The sequence below is a fragment of the Pituophis catenifer genome, unplaced genomic scaffold, assembly GCF_029215685.1.
Source record: "Pituophis catenifer annectens isolate HBS135680 unplaced genomic scaffold, rPitCat1.0.hap2 SCAF_2, whole genome shotgun sequence".
Classification (NCBI taxonomy): Eukaryota; Metazoa; Chordata; class Lepidosauria; order Squamata; family Colubridae; genus Pituophis; species Pituophis catenifer.
Genome location: NW_027256882.1, coordinates 142268439 through 142291840, shown reverse-complemented (window position 1 = coordinate 142291840; position 23402 = coordinate 142268439). Strand labels below are relative to the sequence as shown.

The 23402-nt window shown below is 42.6% G+C and overlaps 1 protein-coding gene across 1 annotated transcript; it reads right to left on the bottom strand.

Moving 5' to 3' along the window:
* Window positions 1-2259: 2259 nt before the first annotated feature.
* CDC42EP4 (CDC42 effector protein 4) lies at window positions 2260-22341 on the bottom strand. Its single transcript, XM_070934730.1, has 2 exons — window positions 22289-22341; window positions 2260-3707 (listed from the first exon to the last, which is right to left on the bottom strand). Exon 2 carries the CDS (start codon window positions 3603-3605, stop codon window positions 2580-2582), a length of 1026 nt encoding a protein of 341 aa, XP_070790831.1. The 5' UTR covers window positions 3606-3707; window positions 22289-22341; the 3' UTR covers window positions 2260-2579.
* Between the last annotated feature and the right edge of the window lie 1061 nt (window positions 22342-23402).

Genomic DNA, 23402 nt, shown 5'->3' with positions numbered 1-23402 from the left:
GTGGGGAGGAGAGAAGGTTGTTACTTGTTTATACCTTGACATTTTGGAAGAGGTGTAGTTTATGGTCTACCAGTGAGTTGCAGTAACTTGCTGTGAGGTTCAAATGCTTTATAGATTGCAACTGCTGACAGATAGCAGAAATTATATGTAGATTTTAATTCAGTGTCATCAGCCTGTTTTTGACTTGGCAATTCTTATAGGCTTCCATATATTTCTCCAAGAGAGGAGGAAGTAAAGTTTTATTAGCTATTGGGATTCAAACCATTCAACGTTCCAGACAGGAATATACCTTGCTCAGTGTAATATTGGTGGAACCTTATATCCAGTAATGTTTTGGATTACAATTCCCATCCCAACTGCCAATACTGCCTGGGGTTTATGGGAAAACTACTTCCGTGAACTACTGCTGAATGGAGGCAGGATATGAGTATGAGACCAAATTACATATAGGTGACATAATGAAGCAAAGCTTTTGTTGCCCCAGGTTGTTATCCTCGACTGCAAAGATTCTGATCAATCTGGTAGACAACTATAGCCAGAATGAAGTAAACAAGGTAAAGAGGACATGAAAAGAAGAAAAATCTAACATCCCAGAAGAGGGATAGCCTTCCAGATTTTGTTTAACCTCCCATTCCTCTCAGTCCTAGCCCACTTGGCCAATGATGAAAGTTCTATTTTTACCTGGTTAAAAATGTATGGAAAGGATAAGATTGTAGGAATCGTTCTTTTTCCACAACAAAGATGCAAGATCAGAAAAATGTACCACTGCACTTTACATCTTATGCCATTCGGGTGTTTTTAACTAGCCATCTTTATATAATGAGAATATTGAATCATGTGGTTACTGTCTCCTTTCAATCCTTTATCCCCAAGCACATAAAAAAAATTCCACATTTAAAATGATTGTTTTCCTCACTATAGTTTAATTTCCTTGCATTTGAAAACAAACATTTCTGTTTTGTTTTGTTTTTTTAAAAAATCCTCCATCAGATGCATGGAACAAATACCATGTACATACACAAGAAAGTCACAACCAAGGAATACTCCTTCCCTGACAGGACTGGGCCAATCTAATACATAGCATATATATATAGGATATATATATATATAAATCTAAAAAAATAAGAAAGCAATTTAGTGTTTAATGCCCAGCAAAATGTAAATGCCAACAAAGAAAAATACCCCCACCCACCAGCCCTAAATAAAATCCATCTTTGAGACAGGAATGTTAGGAGCACCTCCTAAAGATGCTGGGAAGGTAGTTAACTGAAAACAGTTTCAAAGGGAAGGAACTCAGCACTGCCCTTCTCCATTGTTCCTGGAATGACAAATGCTAAGCTTTTTTGTGCTTCGGTCAGCTCTGCTGATACATTCTAAAGAAATAAAAACTAAGAAAGAATGAAGCCCTATCTGGTTAGGTTACTTGGGGGACTTACATTTACATCTGAAGGCATGCAAGTCAGTAGCATTCACCCAATTGTCTATCTCCTGTCCCCGTATCCCCGAGGATTGATCTAATGAAATAAAACAGTTTTTAGGACATCCTGTCTGCTTACCCAAAGGAAAATCCTGAAGAGGAAAATAAGTTAATAAGTAATGGGTAGCCAGGCTGACCAACCTTGTTGGATATTCTTCCCTCAGCAGCTTTATGCATCTCCAAGATTGCTTTCCTAGAAAGAGCCACATGGTCACTCTAAATGGGTGACAAATTTTAGAAATGGGGAAGTCTGTTTCAAGCTAGGTTATCATTTTTATTCTTTCCATCTCTGGTTCCCTCAAGAACTAAGAGAAGATCCTGCTGTAGATGGCAGACATAAGAGGTGTAGTTCTTCTCAATCTGTTTTCCAAAGACTTCTGCCATATGATTTTTAAAAAAAAGAAATATAATGAGATTTCCAAAGGTAATAAATACTTCCAGAGGTCTGCCCACAAGGAGAAAATTATTTAGCATCCAAATGTGTAGATCTGAAAGATTTGGTTATTTCAAACTCCTGTTTTTATTCCCTTTCTGCAAACATATAACAACCTGCAGACTACCGCAAGGTCCAGAAAAGAATTCTCCTTGGAAATACAAAAGAAAAAAAAAATCTTACAAGCACTAGTATAAAGGTAAAGGAAATATATATATATATATATTAATAGAGAAACTAGTGCTTTTGAGCTTTGTCCTAATATTCAGCTCTGTATTGCTTTAAACAGGCAAGTAGATAAGTTAACCAAGAGCTACCCTTTTCAAAAAAAGTTTGAATATGTCAGATTTCTGCCTGGAAACATTTTTTTCCAAATATCTCCTAGCAACCTACTTTAGGCATCCCTATGAACATAGGAATAAATTATTTTAAATATACAGAACACCATTTATATGTGATTTCCAGCTTGACCCTTGCGATAACCCCAAATGAGGAAGGAAAAAACCCAACAACTTTCCAGCAGCCTGTTTAAGAAAATAATGATGAAATCTGCAGCCTAAGAAGGCTGGCAAAAGCATTTAACACTTTTTTTTTTCTCTTCGTATCATGCTGTTTATTCCAGATTCAACTGCATTTTCTCCTTCAACTCAAAGGGAGTATACGGCTTTTTTATACTCTTATTTCATCATCTTCCTCATCCATGAAAGAGAACTCTTTCTCTGGCTGTTTCACAAGGTTATGCCTCCCATTACTCGGAAGGCTGTGGCTGGGTCCTTTAGAGGCTAAGCTTCGCTGTTCCTCCCCCATGGACACACAGCTGGAGACCGAACTGCTGTCTATTGTCGTACGACTGGTGACGCTGCGAGCCGATCCAGGACTGTAAGTGACTACTCGGTGGCCATCATTTTGAATCACAGAATCCAAGACAAGTTTGCTTTCGTGGCTAAACCACCGGGCTGCTGATGTCTCTGTTGGGCCAGCTTCCCTTTGGGGATCCTCCGCTCCATGATAACCAGAGTCCTCTTGTTCCCACAAGTCCTTATCCATAATGCTCAAGACGTCCCCTAACATGGAAGGTCCCAGATCAATATGAAAAGAAAGGATGGACTCGGCATGCTTCATGCCGTAGCTATCCTTGGGGATGACTAAAGGCAAATCAGTCACATCCCCAAAATCACGCTCTTCCAAGCCAGGACTGTAAGGTTTGGAGTTGAGGACTTCAGCAGCACCATTTGTGTGTTTCTCTTCGAGGATGTTCTCCTCGGGGCCTTTCTTCACAGGGCTCGAGGAGAGGCTCTTGGGTAGCTGCTTCCTGCCACTCTTATCTGCTTCCTTCTCCGTGAGTTGGGGTAGGGATACTGCATTCTTCACAAAAATCGCTGAATCCCTCAGAGAGCCCAGCATGTCCCGCCGGTCACCACGTGTCACAGAATGAGACCGCTTGCTGCTGCGAAACCTCCGTGAGAGCAGGCCAGGCTTCGAGAAGGAACCGGTCTCCTCCGTAGCTTCCTGTTCTTCCTCCCCACCCTTGCTAGTGAGGAAGGAGGTATCTCCAAAGGCATCCCCAGCCCGACCCACATGCATGGTGTGACGGAAATCGCCAAGAGGAGCGCTGATCATCTCAGTTGTCAGATCAGCCCGAGACCGGCGTTTAGGATTAGCAGAGTTTGTCACCAGCTGCTTCAATATAGGCATTTTTGTGAGAAGTGTGGATCACACGTTGATCAAAGAATATTTCTGTAGTCCCTCAGGAAGTCCTCAAACTTCTTTTGGTCTTCTAATATTCCAAGCCTAAAACTTTAAAAAGAGAGAAATGTTACAACACAGCTGAAGAAAAGAAATGCCAACTTCATTTTCGAAACTATATGAGAAGCAATTTCTTGCTTCCCTAATCTTTCATTTTTATCATTGGCAAGACTATTTTGGAAGATTGATAGCTGAACATTCTTACAAGGCCGCTGTTTTCTCTCCTATGGACAGATACTCCTCAATCTACAACCACAATTGAGCCCAAAATTTAAGTGAGTTTTGCCCCGTTTTATCATTTTTCTTGCCATAGTTGTTACGTGAACCACTGCAGTTGTTACGTTAGTAATTAATTAAATCAGACTGGCCCATAGAGTTTGCTTTGTCAGAAGGTCCCAAAAGGGGATCAAATGACCCCGGGACACTGTAACCGTCATAAATACATGCCAGTTGCAAAGTGTCCAAATTTTGATCACGTGAACATGGGGATGCTGCAATGGTCATCAGTGTGGAAAAAAGGGTTGTAAATTACTTTTTTTTAGTGCTGTTGTAACTTCGAACAGCCAGTAAACGAATGGTTGTAATCAAGGACTACCTGTACTAGAGATAGAGAATTTTTTCAGAAATCCTTCCCTAAAAAAAGGGATCCCTGGCTGATTATGCTTTACAATGTGAATAAGACTACTGGATTGCAGTTTAAGATCTCAGTGGCAGTGAAGACTCTGTAATCATGATTCAACATGGGCATTAAACACTAACTCACCACCCCTCTTGCGAAAATCGGTTCCTTTCTTATTTACTTGGAAATAGGATTTGCATCAGTGGTGAAATCCATTTTTTTTTACTATCGGTTCTGTGGGCGTGGCTTGGTGGGTGTGGCAGGGGAAGGATACTGCAAATTCTCCATTCCCACCCCATTCTGGGGCCAGCCAGAGGTAGTATTTGCCAGTTCTCCAAATTACTCAAAATTTCCACTACCAGTTCTCCAACTGCTCAAAATTTCTGCTACCGGTTCTCTCGAACTTGTCAGAACCTGCTGGATTTCACCCCTGATTTGCATGCTGCATAGCAATCTGAGAGCAAATACACATTTAAATGCCCACTATATCCTAAGGAGAGCTGAGGTGTATGCTCACAAGAGAGCTGAAGAATCCTTAAGACATGCTTTCCTATTCTTCTCTCTCTAATGCACACATCTGCTCATTCATTTGTGAAACTCTCCATTTTTAGTACCTAATTTCCCCTGAAAGAATAAGTTTGTCTCACAGATTAAGTATTTCCCCAATTTTTTGTGTCTAAAAGGCAATCTTATTCAAAAAGATTTGGCTGCTACTGAGATCAACTATTTTGCCAGTACCGTTAGCCATAAATTGTTAAATTCAAAATACTGTTTTTCAGACATATTGCTTCTGCCTTGCTCTATGGGTAAACTGGTTTTACAGATATTTTAATAGGCCTGACCTTACAACAGAGGTGTATCAGTTAGGTAGCATGGGCTCCTATTGGATAATGCCAGTGTTATCATTTATGGTAATATTTCCACCACATACCATGCCTAGTGCTGCTCATAGCTTTTTATTATGTAAACTCTCTTAGGATGGCTTAAGACTGCATGGAAAGCTTTGATTTATTCTACATACTAACTTCTTAAAATTGCTTCAAAGTTTAAAATTTTGTATTTTTTTTTTTTTTAAAAGATGTACTCTTCCCATTCAATCAGTCTGTCTTTAAAAAGGATGGGTGACTAGAACAGGGGTGTCAACCTCGTGTCATCACTGTGGCGTATCAAAACTTTCCCCCCTTCGCTAAACTGGGCGTGGTCGTGATCAGGACATGACACATCCGGCCTGCACTAGAACAATAAGTTCCAGAACAGAAATGTTGCTGGTAGCAAATATAGACTTGCATCAAGAGATGGAAAAAGCATACATAGTTGATGGAGAAATCATCCTAGACCTCAGTCAGTTAGTGGAACTGGAGATACTTGCTACAAGTGGGGTGACGGTTTAATCCACTACTTATAATAAGCTATAAGTAGTGGATCAAACCATCACTCCACTTGTAGCAAGTATCTCCAGTTCCATTTAAGCAGTTCATGCAAGGCATCAATTATGGGCAGTCCAATTGACAAGAATCATTCCTATGTTTTTTTTTTTTTTAAAATGGTAGCAACCATAAACAGATAATAATGGTCCGATGCAGCTTAGCATTTGGGGATTAAATTAATTTGAAAAGAGAACCGTCACTTAAAGATAAGTGCGCAAATAAAAACAAGTGTCAATCCATAAACTAAGTGGATTAATGAACAACATTATGCCACTCTTCTAGCCTCATTTCAGAAGGCAGGGAAAATGAAGTACAGCAAGTAATTATACAAAGCACACTCCATAATAAGTCAAATAATCAGTGTCTGAAACGGATATCTAGCAATATCCGAGTGGCGCAGCAGACTAATGCTACTGTTAAAGGTAGTATTTAGCTTCCAGCTGCCTGCAATTACTGCGAGTTCAATTCTCACCAGGCTCAAGGTTGACTCAGCCTTCCATCCTTTCTAAGGTAGGTAAAATGAGGATTCGGTTTGTGGGGGCAATAAGCTGACTTTATATAAAATATACAAAAGTATGAAGGCTATTGCTTAACGCCTTGTAAGCCGCCCTGAGTCTCCGAAGAAGGGCAGCATATAAATCAAAAATAAATAAATAAATTTAACCAAAGATTGACCATTATCTTCCATTGTGCTTATTAATAGCAGTGTTGCCAGTTTGTTCAGAACTACATTCCACAGGCCCTTCTTTCCAGATTAAATACTGTCACCTAGTGGCATTTAGGATCTGGGTAGCATCTCCACATACTTGTTCTTCTGTTAGGCCTTACAGACCTGGCTCTTCCTCCAGCATTGGGAAAGAGTGGAATGGGAGCCTGTGCATGGCTTGTTGGGGGCATATCCCAGGATGATGGATGAGGCACCTTTTTTAAAAAAATCATTTTTTAATTGTTTTGTAGTTTTATTATTGTTGTAAGCCACCCAGAGCTGTGCTTTAAATGGATGGCCATCCAGATAATTCTTGTTTGCTGTTTGTTCAGCAACCATTTGAAAATACAATGGAACTGAAAATTTATGACCTGTCCTCAAGCCTGCAGCCGTCTTATAGTCACATGATCACCATCTGCAACTTTCACTGCCAGCTTCTGACAAGCAAAGTCAATGAAGAAGCTGGCAGGAAGTAGCAAGGTCACGTGACATTGTGCTTAACAAACATAGGTGATTTGATTCACAACCACAAGTGGAACTGGCGTTGTAAGCTGGGTTGTCATGTCAGGCGTGTGGCGTTTTACTTTACGATCACATTGCTTAGCGACAGAATTGCCAGTCCCAATTGCAGTTGATACGTAAGGATACCTGTACAAATCTTGTAAATAAATAAAACCCACTTTGGTGTAGCCAGAGCCAGACTTAAGTGAGATAAAAGTTTCCATCTGTGCCCATCCAAATCACATTTTTTTTCAATCCTGAAAGAATGCCTGAAACAGGTTAGCCAAATTGTGTCAGAATACAAGTAAGATCACTCATGTTAGTCATTTCTAACCTCCCTGTTAGATGTAAATCCTGCTTAATCCCTGTTTTGATCAGGTATGCTGCTCTGAAAGTGACACACACAATAGGTGAACATCCCACATCTGTGGCAGATACACTGCCATTTCCTCTCAAGTGATTTAGCCTGCCTGTGGTTGTCATTTCATCAAATTGGCCATGTGTGTACTACCTGAACATGCCCCACATTACTACTTTAGGAGCAACCCTGAAGAGCATGCAATGGTACTCTGGAACCTGCTAATTACTCTGAACTGTTCAGAGGGTTCTGTCTCCTTAACAAAGCTTGAGAGCAAAAAGATTGACCATTGAAAGTCACTCGTTCAGTCACATTGTAATGGTCACTGTAATGTGCCAGCTTCAGAATCTGAATGCATTGCTTTTATGATCGGAGACTAAATAAAAAGATATGCCAGTGGGGAAAAGTGGAAATCAAAACATGTTTTCATTTCCATTAAAAATCACAAAACCATTTAAAATTGGTATTGACTTAGGGTAAGAGCCAGTTTGGTGCAAGGACTAAGGCAATTAGGCTAGAAACTAGAGACGGTGAATTCTAGTCCTGCTTTGGATATAAAACCAGCTGGGTAACTTTGGGCCAGTTACTTTTTCTTGGCCCCAGGAAAGAGGCAGTCTGAAAACTTTTGCTAAGAAAACTGCAGAGAATCAGACATAAACGGAAGAAAATAAAAGGGGAAAGGTTAAAAGTAAAGTGTCTTGAGTAGAACTCAACATCTTACGACATGCAGTCATCTTAACAACAGTAACACATGTAAATCAGTTCCATCATTGCTTTCGTTCAATTTATTTTTTAAATTTCCCAGTCCAGCCTTCCATCTAAAGACTAACTAGATCTAACCAATGGTATTTAATTTTTCCAAGATCAACGAAGTTTGCTTGCCACCTGCTGTGACCATGGGAGAAGAGAAATTCAAAACAGAATAGGCATGAAAGTAAATTTAAAAGTTCAGAAAGGTTGGAATTGAGTTTTAAAAGTTTTCTTCTCAGCTGAGAAAAACAAGTCCTGTTATGAAGTTGCAGACTAGGATGGACACCCTCTGCAGCATGAGCTGTCATACGTGATGCGTACTTTCCCCAGGGCAAATAGGATTCTAAGTAACTGTTCACAAGATATCTACTGGCAGAACGTATTTCGTGCTGTTGCTTCACTTAAAATCCAAGCTTCTACCTGTTATAGGAGGAGGGCTGGGCTTATTCAATAAAAGTCTAATACTTGGCACGGCCTCAGAAATTAGGCCTGGCAATGGGACAGGTTTCCCCAGTCATTGGGGAACAGAGCTTGAGAAAGAACTGTTCTTTTGTGCCAGTCAGAATAAATCATGCAAAGTAAGCAACATTTAGACATGGAACATCCTAGTGTGTGTTGTTTGCTTAGTATTTGGAGGTTCCAGAATTTTAACTTTACTGACGCAAATCCCTGGCAGTCTCGACACATCAGAATATATATAGCTGAGGTCATAATACTCTTTATTAATACTATACAGTGGAAGGATTCAAGTTCCCCGTCACAGAATTTACTAAGCTAAGGAACCAGATTTTTGTTTTAGTCGTACCCCCTGTCTTGCTATGAAAAATGCCTTCTAATATTTAGGAGACAGTTTACAACTTGTTCTGGTTCCCTTCATGTCTCTAAAATAGTTTGATTAGCCTCTGATCTATTGATCATGCTTGATCACACATCATTGGGCAGCGTTAGATGGCCATTGGGGAGAAAAAATGCTCCTTTGCTTGACCTAGCTGAACAATTTCCACTATTCATGCTTCAACAATGGCATTTTTGTTCCGGTTAACATAGCAATGAAAGCACCAGGCATGCTGGGATGCTACGAGAAAAAATATATTGAAAACTAATGATTTTTTTTTTTTTTACAATTTCAGTCCACTGTTGTCATGTTCAATGCCATCTTAACTCAACAGAGGAGAAGCTATACTGTGAAGTTGTAAGGAATTCTGGCCTTCAAGGAATTGTAATCCTAGTCCGTATCTATTATATGGCCTTCTTAAAGAAGCAGGGTTGATGCAAGTTAACTAAGACAGAGGCGTTGATTTCTCTGGTCAGTGGTGCTTTTGCATCCAGTACATGCCCTGGCTTTCTGTAATAGAAATTCTGATCTTGCCCCAAAATACAGCTGGAACCCTGCTACTTCATATGAATTTTGGACCAAGTAGTCACTAGGCAGGAAGAATCAAAAATAACAAAACAACCTTTTCTTCTTTCCCAGCAGCTGTCAATCTCTGGTCCTATTTTGGAAGAAGGATCGACTGTCATCGCTATAGGTCAGTGTTTCCTCAACCTTAGCCATTTGAAATTGTGTGGACTTCAGCTTCCAGAATTCCCCAACCAACATAGCATAACATAGCTGGCTAGGGAATTTTGGAAGTTGAAGTCCACGTATCTTCAAACTGTCAAGGTTGAGAAACACTGTTATAGGTAGTCCTCCACTTATGACCATTCTTTCAATGACTATTCGTAGTTACAGTGGTGCTGAAGCGACTTATGACCAGTCTCCAAAGCTATGGCCATTGCAAGGCCCCCCACAGTCACATAATCAAAATTTGTGCTGGCAGCCTACCTGTATTTACAACCACAGAGACACTTCAACTCCCTACATACCTATCTTACCCTATCTATGCCCTCTTCACCGTCTGCATTCGCAGCCCCTGCCTCCCTAACTGACCTCTGCCCTCTTCTTTCTCCTGCTGCTGGCCAAGCATGCCTGGCCTGGCCTGAGCCTTCTGGGAGGCAGCTGCTGGCTGCGTGAGGCTTTCTTCCCAAGGTTTCCCAATGAGACCAGGCAGATGGCCTTCTAAGCTAGCAGCTCTCTTGCAAAGTGGCACATCTTGTCAACAATAGAAGCAAGAAGACAGAGGTCAGTTGGGATGGCAGAGCACAGGTCAGCACAGGCCTCAGAGTGCAGGGTGGCGAGGCTATTATGGCTGGGACTGGGATGGGCTGGCTGAGGTTTCCTGGGACAGCTGGCAATTTCTGCCATGCAGATGGGGCGGCTTCCAGAGCAGTTGTGGCTTCTTGCAGCCCCAGCATGCCAAGAAGGTTTGAGTTGCAGTGTGATAAGCAGCCCCAGAGCCATGCAGTTCTGAGAATACTTGCTGCCCCGCAAAACAGGGTGCAGGACAGTCAAAAGGGCAGAGATGGGAGAGAGAGGGAGGTGGATAGGGTGAGCTGAAGCAGAGGCAGTTCCTTACTTTACCTGAGCTGGGAAGGAAAAAAGCCAGAATGACCTAGTTTGGGGTGTGTCTTTCCTTAGCCACCAACAGTTTTTATGTCAATGGGGAGTGCCGACACCAAGCAATGTTGTTGTATGTCGGGCTTTATGGCCACATTGCTGAGTGATGGAAATTCTGGTCCCAACTGTGGTCATAAATCAAGGACTATCTGTATTTACTTCTTTCTATTATCTATTCTAATTCTCATTAATTAGAGACAACTCCAGCCAACCGGCTCTCATCATGAAAGCTAGCAAGCCATTGTTATTACTGCCATTTGGTTTTCACTGCAGATCTTTCTGCTGGCCAGCTAAAAACATGATGTAATCGAGATTTTCCAATGCAGAGAAGCAGGGAGTAATAGTGGGTGCAGCCTCTTATATGCAAGGTTGAAAGACATTTCTCAGAATTGATTGCTTTCTTAGACATGAACTAAGGAGAAGCCAAATGGAGCTTTTTAATGGCCTGCAGTAGCTTCGCTCTTACCCATTAAAAGTCAATAAAGACAAAGAATATGCATACATATCAGGTTGGGATGGATCCAGCGCATTCACACTCACCAATATAATCTGCCCTTTAAGAGTGAGTTGGCAGCAGGAGAGAGATAGCTATAAAAAAGACAGACTGTCTAGGGCCTTCTGCTGAGGCAGCATTTCCCAATTCAACCTCAGGTGATTCTTCAAAAGAGAATCCCCCAGCGACATAAATCTAGATATAGAGCAAGTCAAATCACTGGATCATGCAGCACATATGCATCAGTTCAGAAGTAACCAAGGCATTTACTATATTAGCTTTCCCCAACCCAGCCCTTGCCAGATATCTTGGACTGAATCCCCAAATCCTCAAGACAGGCACTGATGATTCTGGGAGTTGTAGTCCAGAACATCTGGAAAGGGGCAGGTTGGGGAAAGCTAAACTATATAGAGGAGAAGGAGAATGCTCAGGGTTGTTATCTAAATTCAGAATATTGTTTCAAGGTGATGAGCCCATGTCTTTCCAATAAGGGTTTTATCACTAATCAATAAGTAGATTTTTTATTGGTATAATCGAGACCAAAAATCCTTTCCGATTCATATTTAAGTCATAATAGCGTGTTTTACCAGCTTTGGTGCTCCACTGTACAAGTGATACAATTTTTTAGGTGGCTGTAACTGATTAGTAAATGGTTTAAAACATTCTGCTATTCTTGATAGTAAGATAGTAATTTACGTATAATAACTTTTTGGAACCCATGTGACTTGTAGATGATGATGGGGAAAAAACAAACAGGATACATACATGTATAATACTTGCATAATGCTTTTGATAAGTGTGATACAATGATCACAACAATATTTTTAAGTTATTGTAATGGAAAGCAGGAGACCCTGTTTGGTATAGTGTTTGAGGCACACCAGGCTAGAAACTGGGAGATTGTGAGTTCTCGCCTTAAGTGACAAGATATGGCTCAAACTAGATCAACCACACAGAGGATCAAATTAGTTACTCAAAGCAAAAATTATGCTAGCTAGCCCTGTAATCTCTCCCAGAACGGGAAAACAAGCCTTGATTGCATTTGAATATTCACCCAGCACACATGGCTTGATGGAGGAAAGGAGTGGGATAGAGTGTATAAGAATGGCTATGATCTAAGAGCCTTAAGAAAGGCAATACTGGCATTGTGAAATTTTGCCCCATTTTACGACCTTTCTTGCCACAGTTGCTAAGTGAATCACTGCAGTTCTTACGTTAGTAACACAGTTGTTAAGTGAATCTGGCTTCCTCATTGACTTTGCTTGTCAGAAGGTCACAGAAGGTGATCACATGACCCTGGGACACTGCAAGCATCTGAATTTTGATCACATGATTGTGTGCGTGTGGGGTGCTGCATCAATAAGTGTGAAAAATGGTCATGTCACTTTTTTCAGTACTGTTGTAACTTCGAACAGTCACTAAACAAACTGTTGTAAGTTGAGGACTACCTGGATAGCCTAGCTGCAACATGAGGATTGCTGCAGATCGTTTGAAATATGCTGTTTTATTTTACAGAAGCTTGGCTTGAAAAGTATGGTCCACGTATGAGTGAAATATGGAGCTTTTATGCTACTGCATAAAAACTAACTTGGGAACCGAAGCACACCACCACAGTTATCAGAGGCCCTTTGAGCTCAATATCCTGTTTCCCACAGTTGGCAACCAGATGCCCCTGGGAAGCTCACAAGGATGTGATCATGGGAACCCACCTCTCCAGCTGATTTCCTCTGTCCATTGGCTTTGGGCGGCAGCTGTTCTCTCTCTCTCTCTCTCTCTCTCCCTCCCTCTTTCTCCCTCTCCCTCTCCCTCTGGAATGTGCCCAAACAATCCAAAAGAATTAGCAAAAATTGCTTCCAGAGGAATCACCTTACAGAAACATAAGACGATCCTTATATTGTTCAACAGACACTCAAAATATGAATTTTGTCTACCTTTCATCAGTGATCATATCAGAATATTCTTTTGGAACCAAATACTTCACACCCTCACTTTTTCAATTACACTGAAATCGTATTTTCTTTATTCCTTCATCTTCAGTCTTAACATACTAAATTATTCTTTTAGTGTACTATCAAACCACTTTTGGAGGAACCATGTTTAGACACTGAAGTGCTCATTGCAAACAAATGTCCTACTTGTAGCCAGAATAAACATCTGAGCCATGGCAATGAACAAGCTACCAGGGAATCCTGGCAACGGTCACATTTGGCCACAAAACATTCCTACATTATAGACTCACGTTGAGGGCCTGAGGCTGGGCGTACTCACCTTGCATACAAAGTGTGGCTCTATCTTTGGCAGACAGTCCTATTTAAAATTAACTGAGGAACTAGCACTGGAATAAAACCTTATCACCTTCATTATGCTATATATTCACATTCATGAAAACTGCAACATTATTCTCCCAATCATGACCAGCAAATTCATATTCAGTGCCCTAAGATGTATCTTTGCAGGAAACCACATTCTCTACAGAACAAAAGGATCCTGGAAGATAAGAGCAGCCCTCTGTGTTTATCCATATAAATGAAGGGCATAAGAAGCCCAGGTACTGGATTTTCCCTCACTTTAAACTTTCTCAGAAAAAAGAGAATTCTTAGTTAGGATGACTACACCCGGTATTAGTTCTTCTGTTTCCTCCCACCAGGAGGGGAGCACAAAACTACATCTGCACCACAATGAGGACCATGTCATCAGGAAGCCACTAAACTCTGTATCTCAGTTGAGGGGCTCACTATGATTCCTGGATCTTCCTGACAGCTGTTTCCTACTGACCTGCAAGGAGGAATGTTAACCTGTACGCAGCTTCTCCTCTTTGACTTCTGGGAAATAATGCAGACTGGGTCCACACACACAAAGGCAAGCAGATGTGAAATGGCAAGTAAATAGCAATGGGACTATTAATCTCATCCCCTCCCATATTGCTCACCTAGAAACCAGGAGCCTGTGAGTTCTAGTCCCGTTTTAGGCATGAAAGCCAGATGGCTGTTCTTGGGCAAGTCACTCTCTTTCAGCCCAACCCATTTCACAGGGTGATTGTTGTAGGGAAAATAGGAGGAAGGACTATTGGGTATGCTCACAGCTTTGAGTTATTTATAAAACATATAAATAAACCTATCAATAGAAGTAGATTTTCAATAATACAGTAGGTACATGTGTCTCATCCTATTCACAAGAAAGCATATCTATCTAATCTTTGCTGTTTAAGTAAACAACCTTAGCGATGGGTTTACCTCCTCTTAGGCCAGACTTTTTCCATTAGAAATTAACTTTGTTACACATTTGCTGTAATTCAGCAACTGAATGCATGACTAGAAGGGCCTGGGAGGAACACGTTGGATCACAAGGCAGCACTCTGTGGGATGAAAAGGTTATTAGAGCTGAGCTTTGATCAGTTAGCAGAACACAGATTAAACCTTATTTGGTCACAACCCTTCAAACAATCTTCTAAAAACGGCAGACAGAGGGGTTAACAATGTCCTTTCTCTTGTCTCTTTTAACATATGCTGCCAATTCCAGAATATTCTTATAATAGGCCTCCCTTTTCTCTTTGGTACCCATAATTTAAGTAGGAGTAGTTTTTAGCTTGTGGCAGGATTGTTAATATCTAGTTTCGTCCTAAGTGAGCCAATGAATCTTTTTCTATTGATAGAGATTTTACTACTGTACTTTCTTCTCTTTTCAAAGCCCAATATTTCTTTAATTTGTAGGTTAAGGCCTGGATCATGAAACCTACCCTTTGATTAGAATTCTTGCTGGACTAGTTGGAAAAAAAAAATACCCGGACTAGTTACACCCATCTTCCAACACTAAATTTAAACTAGCTTGTCCCTCAGGAATCCTCTTCAGAAGACAGAAAAGACCAGAGGACCAGAATAGGTGTGAAATACCCTCTTCATGAGGAGCTGAAATGAAGATGGCAGCAAGAACTTCACCAAGTACTACTAGAGGCTAGAATTTCAAAGAGACAAACTGTGCAAACAAAACACTTAAGTTCCCTGATGGGTTAGTGGGAGAACTAAGGGGAAAAGCTGCCAAGCAGTGAAAGTTAAAACTATCCCTTTCTCTGCAGCAAAACTAGCCATCTCTTGTCACAGTTCAGCAGAACCATAATCCAATTCATCAGTTACAAATGTTTTAATTATATTGAAACTGTTTTCTACCTCTATTCACATGAGGAAGACTAGTTCCACTTTGAAGGTTCCTGAAAAAAGTGATTTCCCTTTATTGAGGATGAATAGTCAAAATCCAATTAAACCTCACCACAATGCAAGACATGGTTGCATTTATTACTGGCTTCTCCATCCAGGCAGTTTTAAAATATTCTGATTGTTATACATCAGGAATACAATAAAATACCTTCAGGATGTAAATTTCCATTTAGGAAGGAAGCTTTATAGATGGTATGGACTTAACAATTCACCTAACACTGTTCATGTTGGTTGGGGCTTATAAGAGCTATAATCCTAAAATGCCAGTTTTTCCATCCATGCTCCCCCAACTGTTCTTTCTATAAAATATTTTTTTCTAATCATCTAGTGCAGCAACCTTGAGCTTATTCAAACCAGAACAAAATTTTAGCCTTAAAAAATTGAAAGATGCACTTTTTTCCTCATCACTATATTTAATTATAAAACCTAAACTGTCCTTAACCTTAACCCAATAACTAGTACACAAATTCACATAAGTGTGCTTGCAGTCAACACTATAATATCCCAGTAAAGAATCCATGAACGATATTAATCCTGTAAATTTATCAGGACACAAACCTTAAGTTTTATCTATCTATACTACTATTCAGTAGTAGGTAGAATGAATGAACCTGGTGTTATCTATTCCAGTCGTCACTAACCTTTCAGATGTCAGGGACCACTAAATTCATAATTTTAAATCCTGCGGACCACTAATATGATCTGTGTAATGACCAGATGGGTGTATATGTGTGTGTGTGGGTGGCTAGGTGGTCATGTGACTGGGTGGGCATGGTCAACTCGATGTCACTCACATTGAGGGGTGCCTCGATGGCCTCTACTCGCCCCTCTCCTCCCAGCCACTCCTTGCCTGCCAGCCTGGGCTCCTTAGGGCCCCAACGGGAAGCAGTTGTTAGAGCTAAGCAGCCACCATGAGAAAGAGTTGGCAAAACAGCTGGATCAGTTCAAATTGGATATGACCGAGAAGGAGGCTCAGCAGAAGCACCTCACTGAGGACTATGAGCATAGGCTTTCCAAGCAGATGGGAAGACCTGCAGGAGTGCAAGGCCAGGTACGGCACCTGAAGGCTCAGTGGGCTGAGATGGTCAGCCAGTTTCAGGCCATGATGCAGTCCCACTGGAACAAGGCCATCCGGCTCTTCACCACCAGTGGTTCTTCTCTCGAGCCTATGCCCAAGGCCCCACACCAGGAGGCTAAAGCAGACCCCAAGTCAGAATTTCTGCCCCCCTCCAACCCGCACAAAAAGACCCCAAAGGAGGAGACTCTCTGCAGCAACACAAACATTCATTGCACGTATCCAGCCCAGAGGCCGTAGTGTGAGGACCCCTGATTTAGTGCAATATTAAAAATGCAAATAATTTTTCTGCGAACCACCAAAATTTTCTTGCGGACCACCAGTGATCTACGGACCACCAGTTGGTGACCAATGATCTATTCCACCTAAACACAAACCTCTACATTGTGGTCCAGAAAAGGAAAGCTTCTAATGTTTCAAAGTTGGTTGGTTCACCCTTGGTGGGTGAAATGCTACTGGTTCATACCGGTTCGGGCGAACTGGTAGCGGCGGGTGGTTCCGAGAACCGATAGCGGTGGCAGAACGAGGCTCCGCCTGGACGTCGTTACTTCCTAGTTTTAACTCTGCGCATGCGCAGAAGGCTTTACATATGGGCAGAGGGTCCAAAATCGTACTTGGCGCATACACTTCCAAATGGGTAGGGAAAGTAAGTAGATTTCATCCCTGCCTTGGTGGCCTCGGGTGATCTTAAGAAAACTCAGCATGTTTGGGTGGGAGATCACTGGAAAATCCCTGGGCTATACGTTAGACTGAGAGCTGAAAAAGCACTCAGAATACACCTTCTATCCCAGTGCAAGATTTGGTCCCACGCATAAAGAATCATCAGAACTTTCCTGCAGAAAATTTGTTTCTATATATTGATGTCAAAACTAGCTTAGGGCAGGTTTTGGCAGGAACTAAGGAGCCTCAGACAAAACTTCTCAAGTCAATACCAGTAGGATGGCAACATTTGCTTGGACAGAGCAAGCAGCGAAGGGGATTGTTGACTTTTGATAACAATTCAAATGATTCTGATATTACACCAGTAATGAACTACAGAATGTGTTACTCAGCAAAGTGCTGCTGTCAGCAGAGCCATTCGAAGTGACCAACCCCCCCAGGGCACAAAAAATTGCTATAGCAGGACTCACAGCTCTAGTTCAGTTGAAAACAATCAAGAGCAACCTAGGATTTACTGCCTCTCCTGGAGAGCAATTGCCCATTGTTCATTATGCACATGCAATAAACCAACATCAGTATTTAATTTAGCCCTCTTCACCAAGTTTTCCTAGGGAGGGTAACTCCATTGTAGAAAAGGCTGCTTGGCCAGCCAACCCTAGACAAAAGTCAGCCATGAAGACAAGTTTGGCTTTGGTGGAATTGTTTGAAAGGAGTCAAAGCTGAGGGTTTCCAAATTAAATTAGCCTCATTTAGGATTAGATTTATTTTCATACCATGCCTAACAGCAAAGCGTTGGCTGATCAAAGACAGCATTTTTCAAATCAAAAGAAGCACAAGTAGGTACAAAGAAGGGCTGGGAAAACGGTGAGAAGGGAAAAGATTCCACTGCTTTGAAAAAGATGGGAATACATCCACTTCCCTTACTCCTACTTTAGAAAGTCTTGTACCAGATAGAGGCCAAGTTCATAGGCCCCTGAGCGGTAGCTTGCTTAATAATGTTTTAAGAAACCATCACTGGCTTTACCCAAGACATTACAATGTGCATCGTGATTCATAAACAGTGCAGGCTGGATTTATATACCACACTGAGTTAAAAACACACAAACCACAGTTTAGCATGGCATACTGTATAAACCAGCCAGTAAGAAATCTCCAATTCACAGCTATACTTATATCCAACCATGGACACTTTTTAACAGCAGTCTAAAGAGTCACGACACAAAGGGATTGTGTTCTTCCTAGAAGATATTGTGTTTACATGAAAGAGACATAAAAAGTATGTGTGTGTGTTTGTAAGATATATTGAGTCCACCTATCATGCTACATCATAATGCAAGTTTATTCACCTTGGCATATGGTGTTACATGAATCTAATCACTATAGTGCCTAACTACTTATCATATGAATTCATATAATTATAATGGTTTAAGCAAACAGCTTTACAAATCACAGATGCATGAAATCAGTACCTGTAAGCCAGGGGTGTCAAACTCAAGGTTCGGGTGCAGCCTTGAGCCCGCTGAATGTGTAGATCTGGCCTGCGGGGCTGCCCTGGAAACAGCCAAGGACTAGCCTGTGGTGCCTCTGCCAGTGAAAACGGAGCTCGGGAGGGCCGCACATGGCCCTCTTGAGCTCCCTTTTCACTGGCAGAGGGTTGTAGGAGGCTTTTGCAGCCAAAAATAGAGCTTGGGAGCCTGTTTTCTCTGATAGAGTGTCAGGAGCACCACCACAGGCGCCCCTGACATGAGTGATGTCGAGCTGGCCACGCCCACCTTGGCCACACCCACCCCACCCCTCTGAGATCAAACACAACTCCGATGCGGCTCTCAATGAAATTGAGTTTGACACCCCTGATGTAAGCTAACACATTGCTGTTGTGTTGGTTCTATCATTATTTGTTTCTGCTTAATATAACTTTTTTGAGGAGATGAACAAATCTATTGCTCCTCAGGACTCTGCACAGGGAGAAATTGGGTATCAGCATCAGTTCAGTCCTTATTCACCTAGATAATTTTTGCACAGCTATTTTCAGTAATCTATGCAAAAACCACCACTTAGAACAGAAGCCACACAGGTAGTCTCCAAGATTGCTTTTCACCCTGAGGGGTAGCTAAGCTTCTTTTAAACAATTTGTTTGAATTCTTATTACCTACTGGAAGCTCTAGCCACAAACATGTTGGGATTCAAACCCATTATCTAAATTGCTTTAAAGGCCTTACTTCTACCCAAGTTGCTAGAGGAAAGAAAAAGCTTCACAAGTATAAATGACTTAAGTTGAAAGACCAGTTTCCTCTGTTGCTGAAGAAGACTTTATTCTCAACTACTTCATACAATTATTAGAGCTATGAATTCCAAAAGAAGTGGCCAGAATTAGCACAGATGAATGTTCCAGATGTTTAGACTAGGAACTCTTGCTACCTTACTGTAACTTTGTAATTAAGTCCTACTAAATATTAACTTCTTAAATACTAGAAAACAATAGCATCAGTGTTGCCAAGGAGGAACAAACTTATAATATTTACCTAAAGGAAATACTACTTCTGTTCTCCCAAATAATTTACGTAACAAAGGCAAATGACTTTTTCTTTTCAAACTTCCATTTTTACAAAGGGAACATTCTAAATTTAGGATCCTGTTCCTTTTGGGTACAATATGGTAATTTTCAGATGTGTCTCCAAAATCAGTCATGGTTCTTCCACCCATTCTAAGCAATTTCCTTCATGAAGAGTTCTCAAAATTCACAAGCTTGTTGTAGTTTTGTAAAACTTTAACTGGTCTGTTCCTTCCAAGAAACAACTTAAGTTTCCAGATATTAAACTGAGGAAGTAATTCAGCCAAAGTTCCAGCAAGCAGCACACATTCCATGGAATAATGCTACTAGCCTCAGTGGACTTTACTTCTGTGTAAGCATAACATGTACCCAGACTACATATCAGCAAAACTTTGAGAAAACATAATGTAGTTATATTAAGTTCTTAATTATTACGCATTAAAGAAGTTTTAACCATTCCATAACTCCCAACTATTTAGAGAGCAAGAATATACAGTTCACTGGTAAACTGAGACAACAACCCACTTAATATTTAAACCATTCATTAGCATTCTCTTTGACCACATGCGTGGGTTGTACATGTGTGTGCATGCCAGAAGAAGCCCAGATAAATCATTATATCCAGGTGTTACTGGCCTAAGTATCTGCCAAACCCTGCCAGCACACTGAAAAGAGCATCCCTTTTCCGGCATAGATCGCATATAGTGCCTTGCAAACTAAGCATGCTGCCTTAGTTTCTAAGAGCTAGGAAAGATCCTCTTGGAACCAGCCTCAAAAACTTTTAAGCTCTGGTTAAGGAGACAAGTTTATCCTTGTTTCTTGCTGGAATGGATCGAAAGAAGCTGCACAACAGAGCCACTCACAGAGAACTTGGCAAAGCCACTTGAAATTTAAGCAAAGCAAAGGGAAGAAGAGTGAAACCCTAGCCTCGTTCCTTTTGTCAAGAATTCCAATTCAGAGCTCTTTGTGAAGCTGCAATTTCAATACCATTTGGAAGAGAATTTCAATACCGTGGACCAGAGAGGCAGAAATCCTTGTTCACCGGGCACCTTGAAACAATCAGAGGGCTGCAATCCGAGCATGTTAAAAAAAAGAAAAATAAACGAAGGGGGTTGGGTGGGGAAGGGATTGCAGTGCAAGTTGCAAAGAACAAGCAAACGAGAGAGAGAGAGACCTCTCAACTGCTGCTCTAATAGGTGTTTAGTTGATTCAATGGACTTTTTGTTGATTTTATATAGGGGCTGATAGCGCTACCCCGTGTCCAACGTTTGGCCGCAGTTAATCCTTCACGCCGCTCACTGCCTTTTTCTACTGGAGACAGGGAGGGAAAAAAAAAAAGCTCAGGAAATGTCAGAGCCAGACCACAGCTTTCCCTTGAGTGCATTCCCCTCAAGGCTGTTTTCTCCCTTTTAAACCTGACCTCCTTTTCCAAAGAGGCATCGGGCTATCATCCGGAAAGAACAATCTTCCTCCCCTTCTTGGATCCACACAAGGCAGAAGCCCCCACTCCCCTTTCGCGTCCGCCCGTCAGCACAGCGGCTCTTTTATTCCCACCCCCACCCGGCCCCCTCTGGCCATTAAGAGATCATATGCGGGGCTTAACAAACGACCCTCTCTCTCCAAGTGTATTTCCACCTCTGGGCAAATCCAGGGATCGACTTCTTCAAGGGCGTCAACTCTTTCCCCGAGGATCGCACTTGGCTCTCAGCTTCTCTCTCTCTCTCACACACACACACACACACACACACACACACAACGCGCACACACACACACCGCGCACCCGGCGACGAACCACAATGGAGAGCCGCTCCATCCAAATCACGGGATCTTAAGAAAGACAAGATTTATTGCTTTTTTTTTTGTTTGTTTTTTGGTCGTCGTCCTCCCCCCCCTCCGCCCCCTCCCCTCCCCCCACGGGTCTCGAGACAATAGAACAGCTGCCGTTTCCCGAAACAAAAAGGAGCCCAACGCTACCTGGAAGGGCTCCCACGCTTGAGGTTTTTTTTTTGTGTGTGTGTTTTTTTTTGCAAAAGCGACCCGAACAAGAGGAATAGCCGCCGCTTTTCCAAGCAGCGGTGCCCGAATGCAAAACAAAGCGCCGCGAGTCCGGGTGCCCTTCCCGTCTGTTCCCCCACTACTACCCGTCTCTCTCGGCCACCCTCCCTTTCCTTCCCTCCCTCCCTCCCTCTCTGGGACTGGGATGGGGGGGAGGGGAAGGGCCATCAAAGGGACACTGACAAGACACTCCCGGCGAGAGGGCGAAGCGGCCCCGCTGCCAGAGCCCAGGCGCCTGCCGCCGATTGGGAAGGAGCGGCTTTTACAATTTGCTTTTACGCCCCGTCTCCCGACCGGAGAGATCTCCTGGAAAGGCAGGCGGGCGAGCCCCCTCCACACCCCACCCCGCTCTTTCTCCTCTCTGTTTCAGCCCAGCTTAGCCCTCCATCTCCCTCCTTGGGAGGAGGGAGGCCAGGTTCAAAGAGGATGGGAAGGTGGGGAGGGGTCTTGCAAAATTCAGAGCCTTTCCCTTCCGCGCCGGGTTCCCGCCAGCAGCCGGAGGCAGAGGCAGCCCTCGAACGACCGCTCTCCCTCTCTCCCCTCCGCCTTTCTCCTTTGCTTCTGGAGGTGAAGGACGAAAAGCCCCATCGTTCCCAGCCGCCGGGGCGAGGCTACTTGCCTCGCCATGCTTCTCCAGCACACGCCCCCCTTGTCGCTCGGGCTGTGCCGCCCGCCCGCCCGTCAGTCAGTCAGTCAGTCAGTCCATTCCCGTCCCGCCAGGCGCTGTACCTGCAGAGGAGGATCGAGACGGCGCTGCTCTGGTCGCCGGCGCAACAGCTGAGGGGCCCCTCGGTTCGCGCAGCTCCATACCCTGCCCTGCCCGCCCGTCCGCCTGCCTGCCTTCCCCTCCGGCTTCCAACTGCTCAAACAAATCAAATTGGTCCGGCCTCCCCTCCCTGGCCGCTTTCTCCAGCGGTGATGTCATAGCGCCGGCGGTCCAATGGGCGGAGACTACGTCAGCAGCCTAGTCGAGGCCTCCTCCATTCAAAAGCGGAATTGTCGCTCCGGTCTTTCTCGGGGTCTCAGAGCCCGAATATAGTGGGAGGCAGGCAGGCAGGCAGGCAAGACGGGCCTCTCCCCCCCACCATCCCCGCGCTCCCTATTGGATCTTCCCTGAAATGGAAAAGAGGGGGCGTTGGGGTACCTATTGCACCAAGCCCCCTTTGCAGCGGTGCCGCCTCTGTGCAGTCATAATTTAATGGGCCACGGATTTGAAGGGGGAAAAAAAAAGGGATTTGTACACCGCTCTAAAGAAGCAAAAAGGAGTCTATGTTCCTTTTGTGTGAGCCCCGTTAGAAATCTGTATGTGGGGGGGAAAAATGTCTTTCCAGTCAAATATTTTAGGCGTTGGACGATATTTAAATTGATTCTAAATTATGAATATCCTGAGAAAGAACAGCATAGTGATCATATAGAAAATTAAAAGCTAATATGTGGGAATAAAAATATATCGGAATAAAAAATAATTTGCTCTCTAATGCAACTTATTTTTGGCCAGGGAATTGCTGTTGGCTGAGGGAATCTTAAAAGTAGCCAGGGGATGGTGGTGGTAACAAGCTTGTTTTAAGTTGATTACTTTTTATTTTAAGGTAAGATAAGTTATCTGTCTCCAAATTGGGCTGATTCCTGGTAACATCCTGGCTGTACAGTTTCTTTGGCAGGAATATGAAAGTAGTTCACTATGGCTTTTCTCAGGATGTTTTTGACTTCCAGCCTGATTTATTTAGTAAAAACGTAAAACTGATTGATTCTGTCACAATATCAAAACAATTCAAAAATACAACCACAACTTCTATAAAGAGCCTTATAACTGAGAAGGATCCTGCACCAGGATTAGCCCAAG

Coding starts and splice junctions, on each gene's coding strand:
- CDC42EP4 (XM_070934730.1), bottom strand. CDS start 3,605: ATGCCTATATTGAAGCAGCTGGTGACAAACTCTGCTAATCCTAAACGC.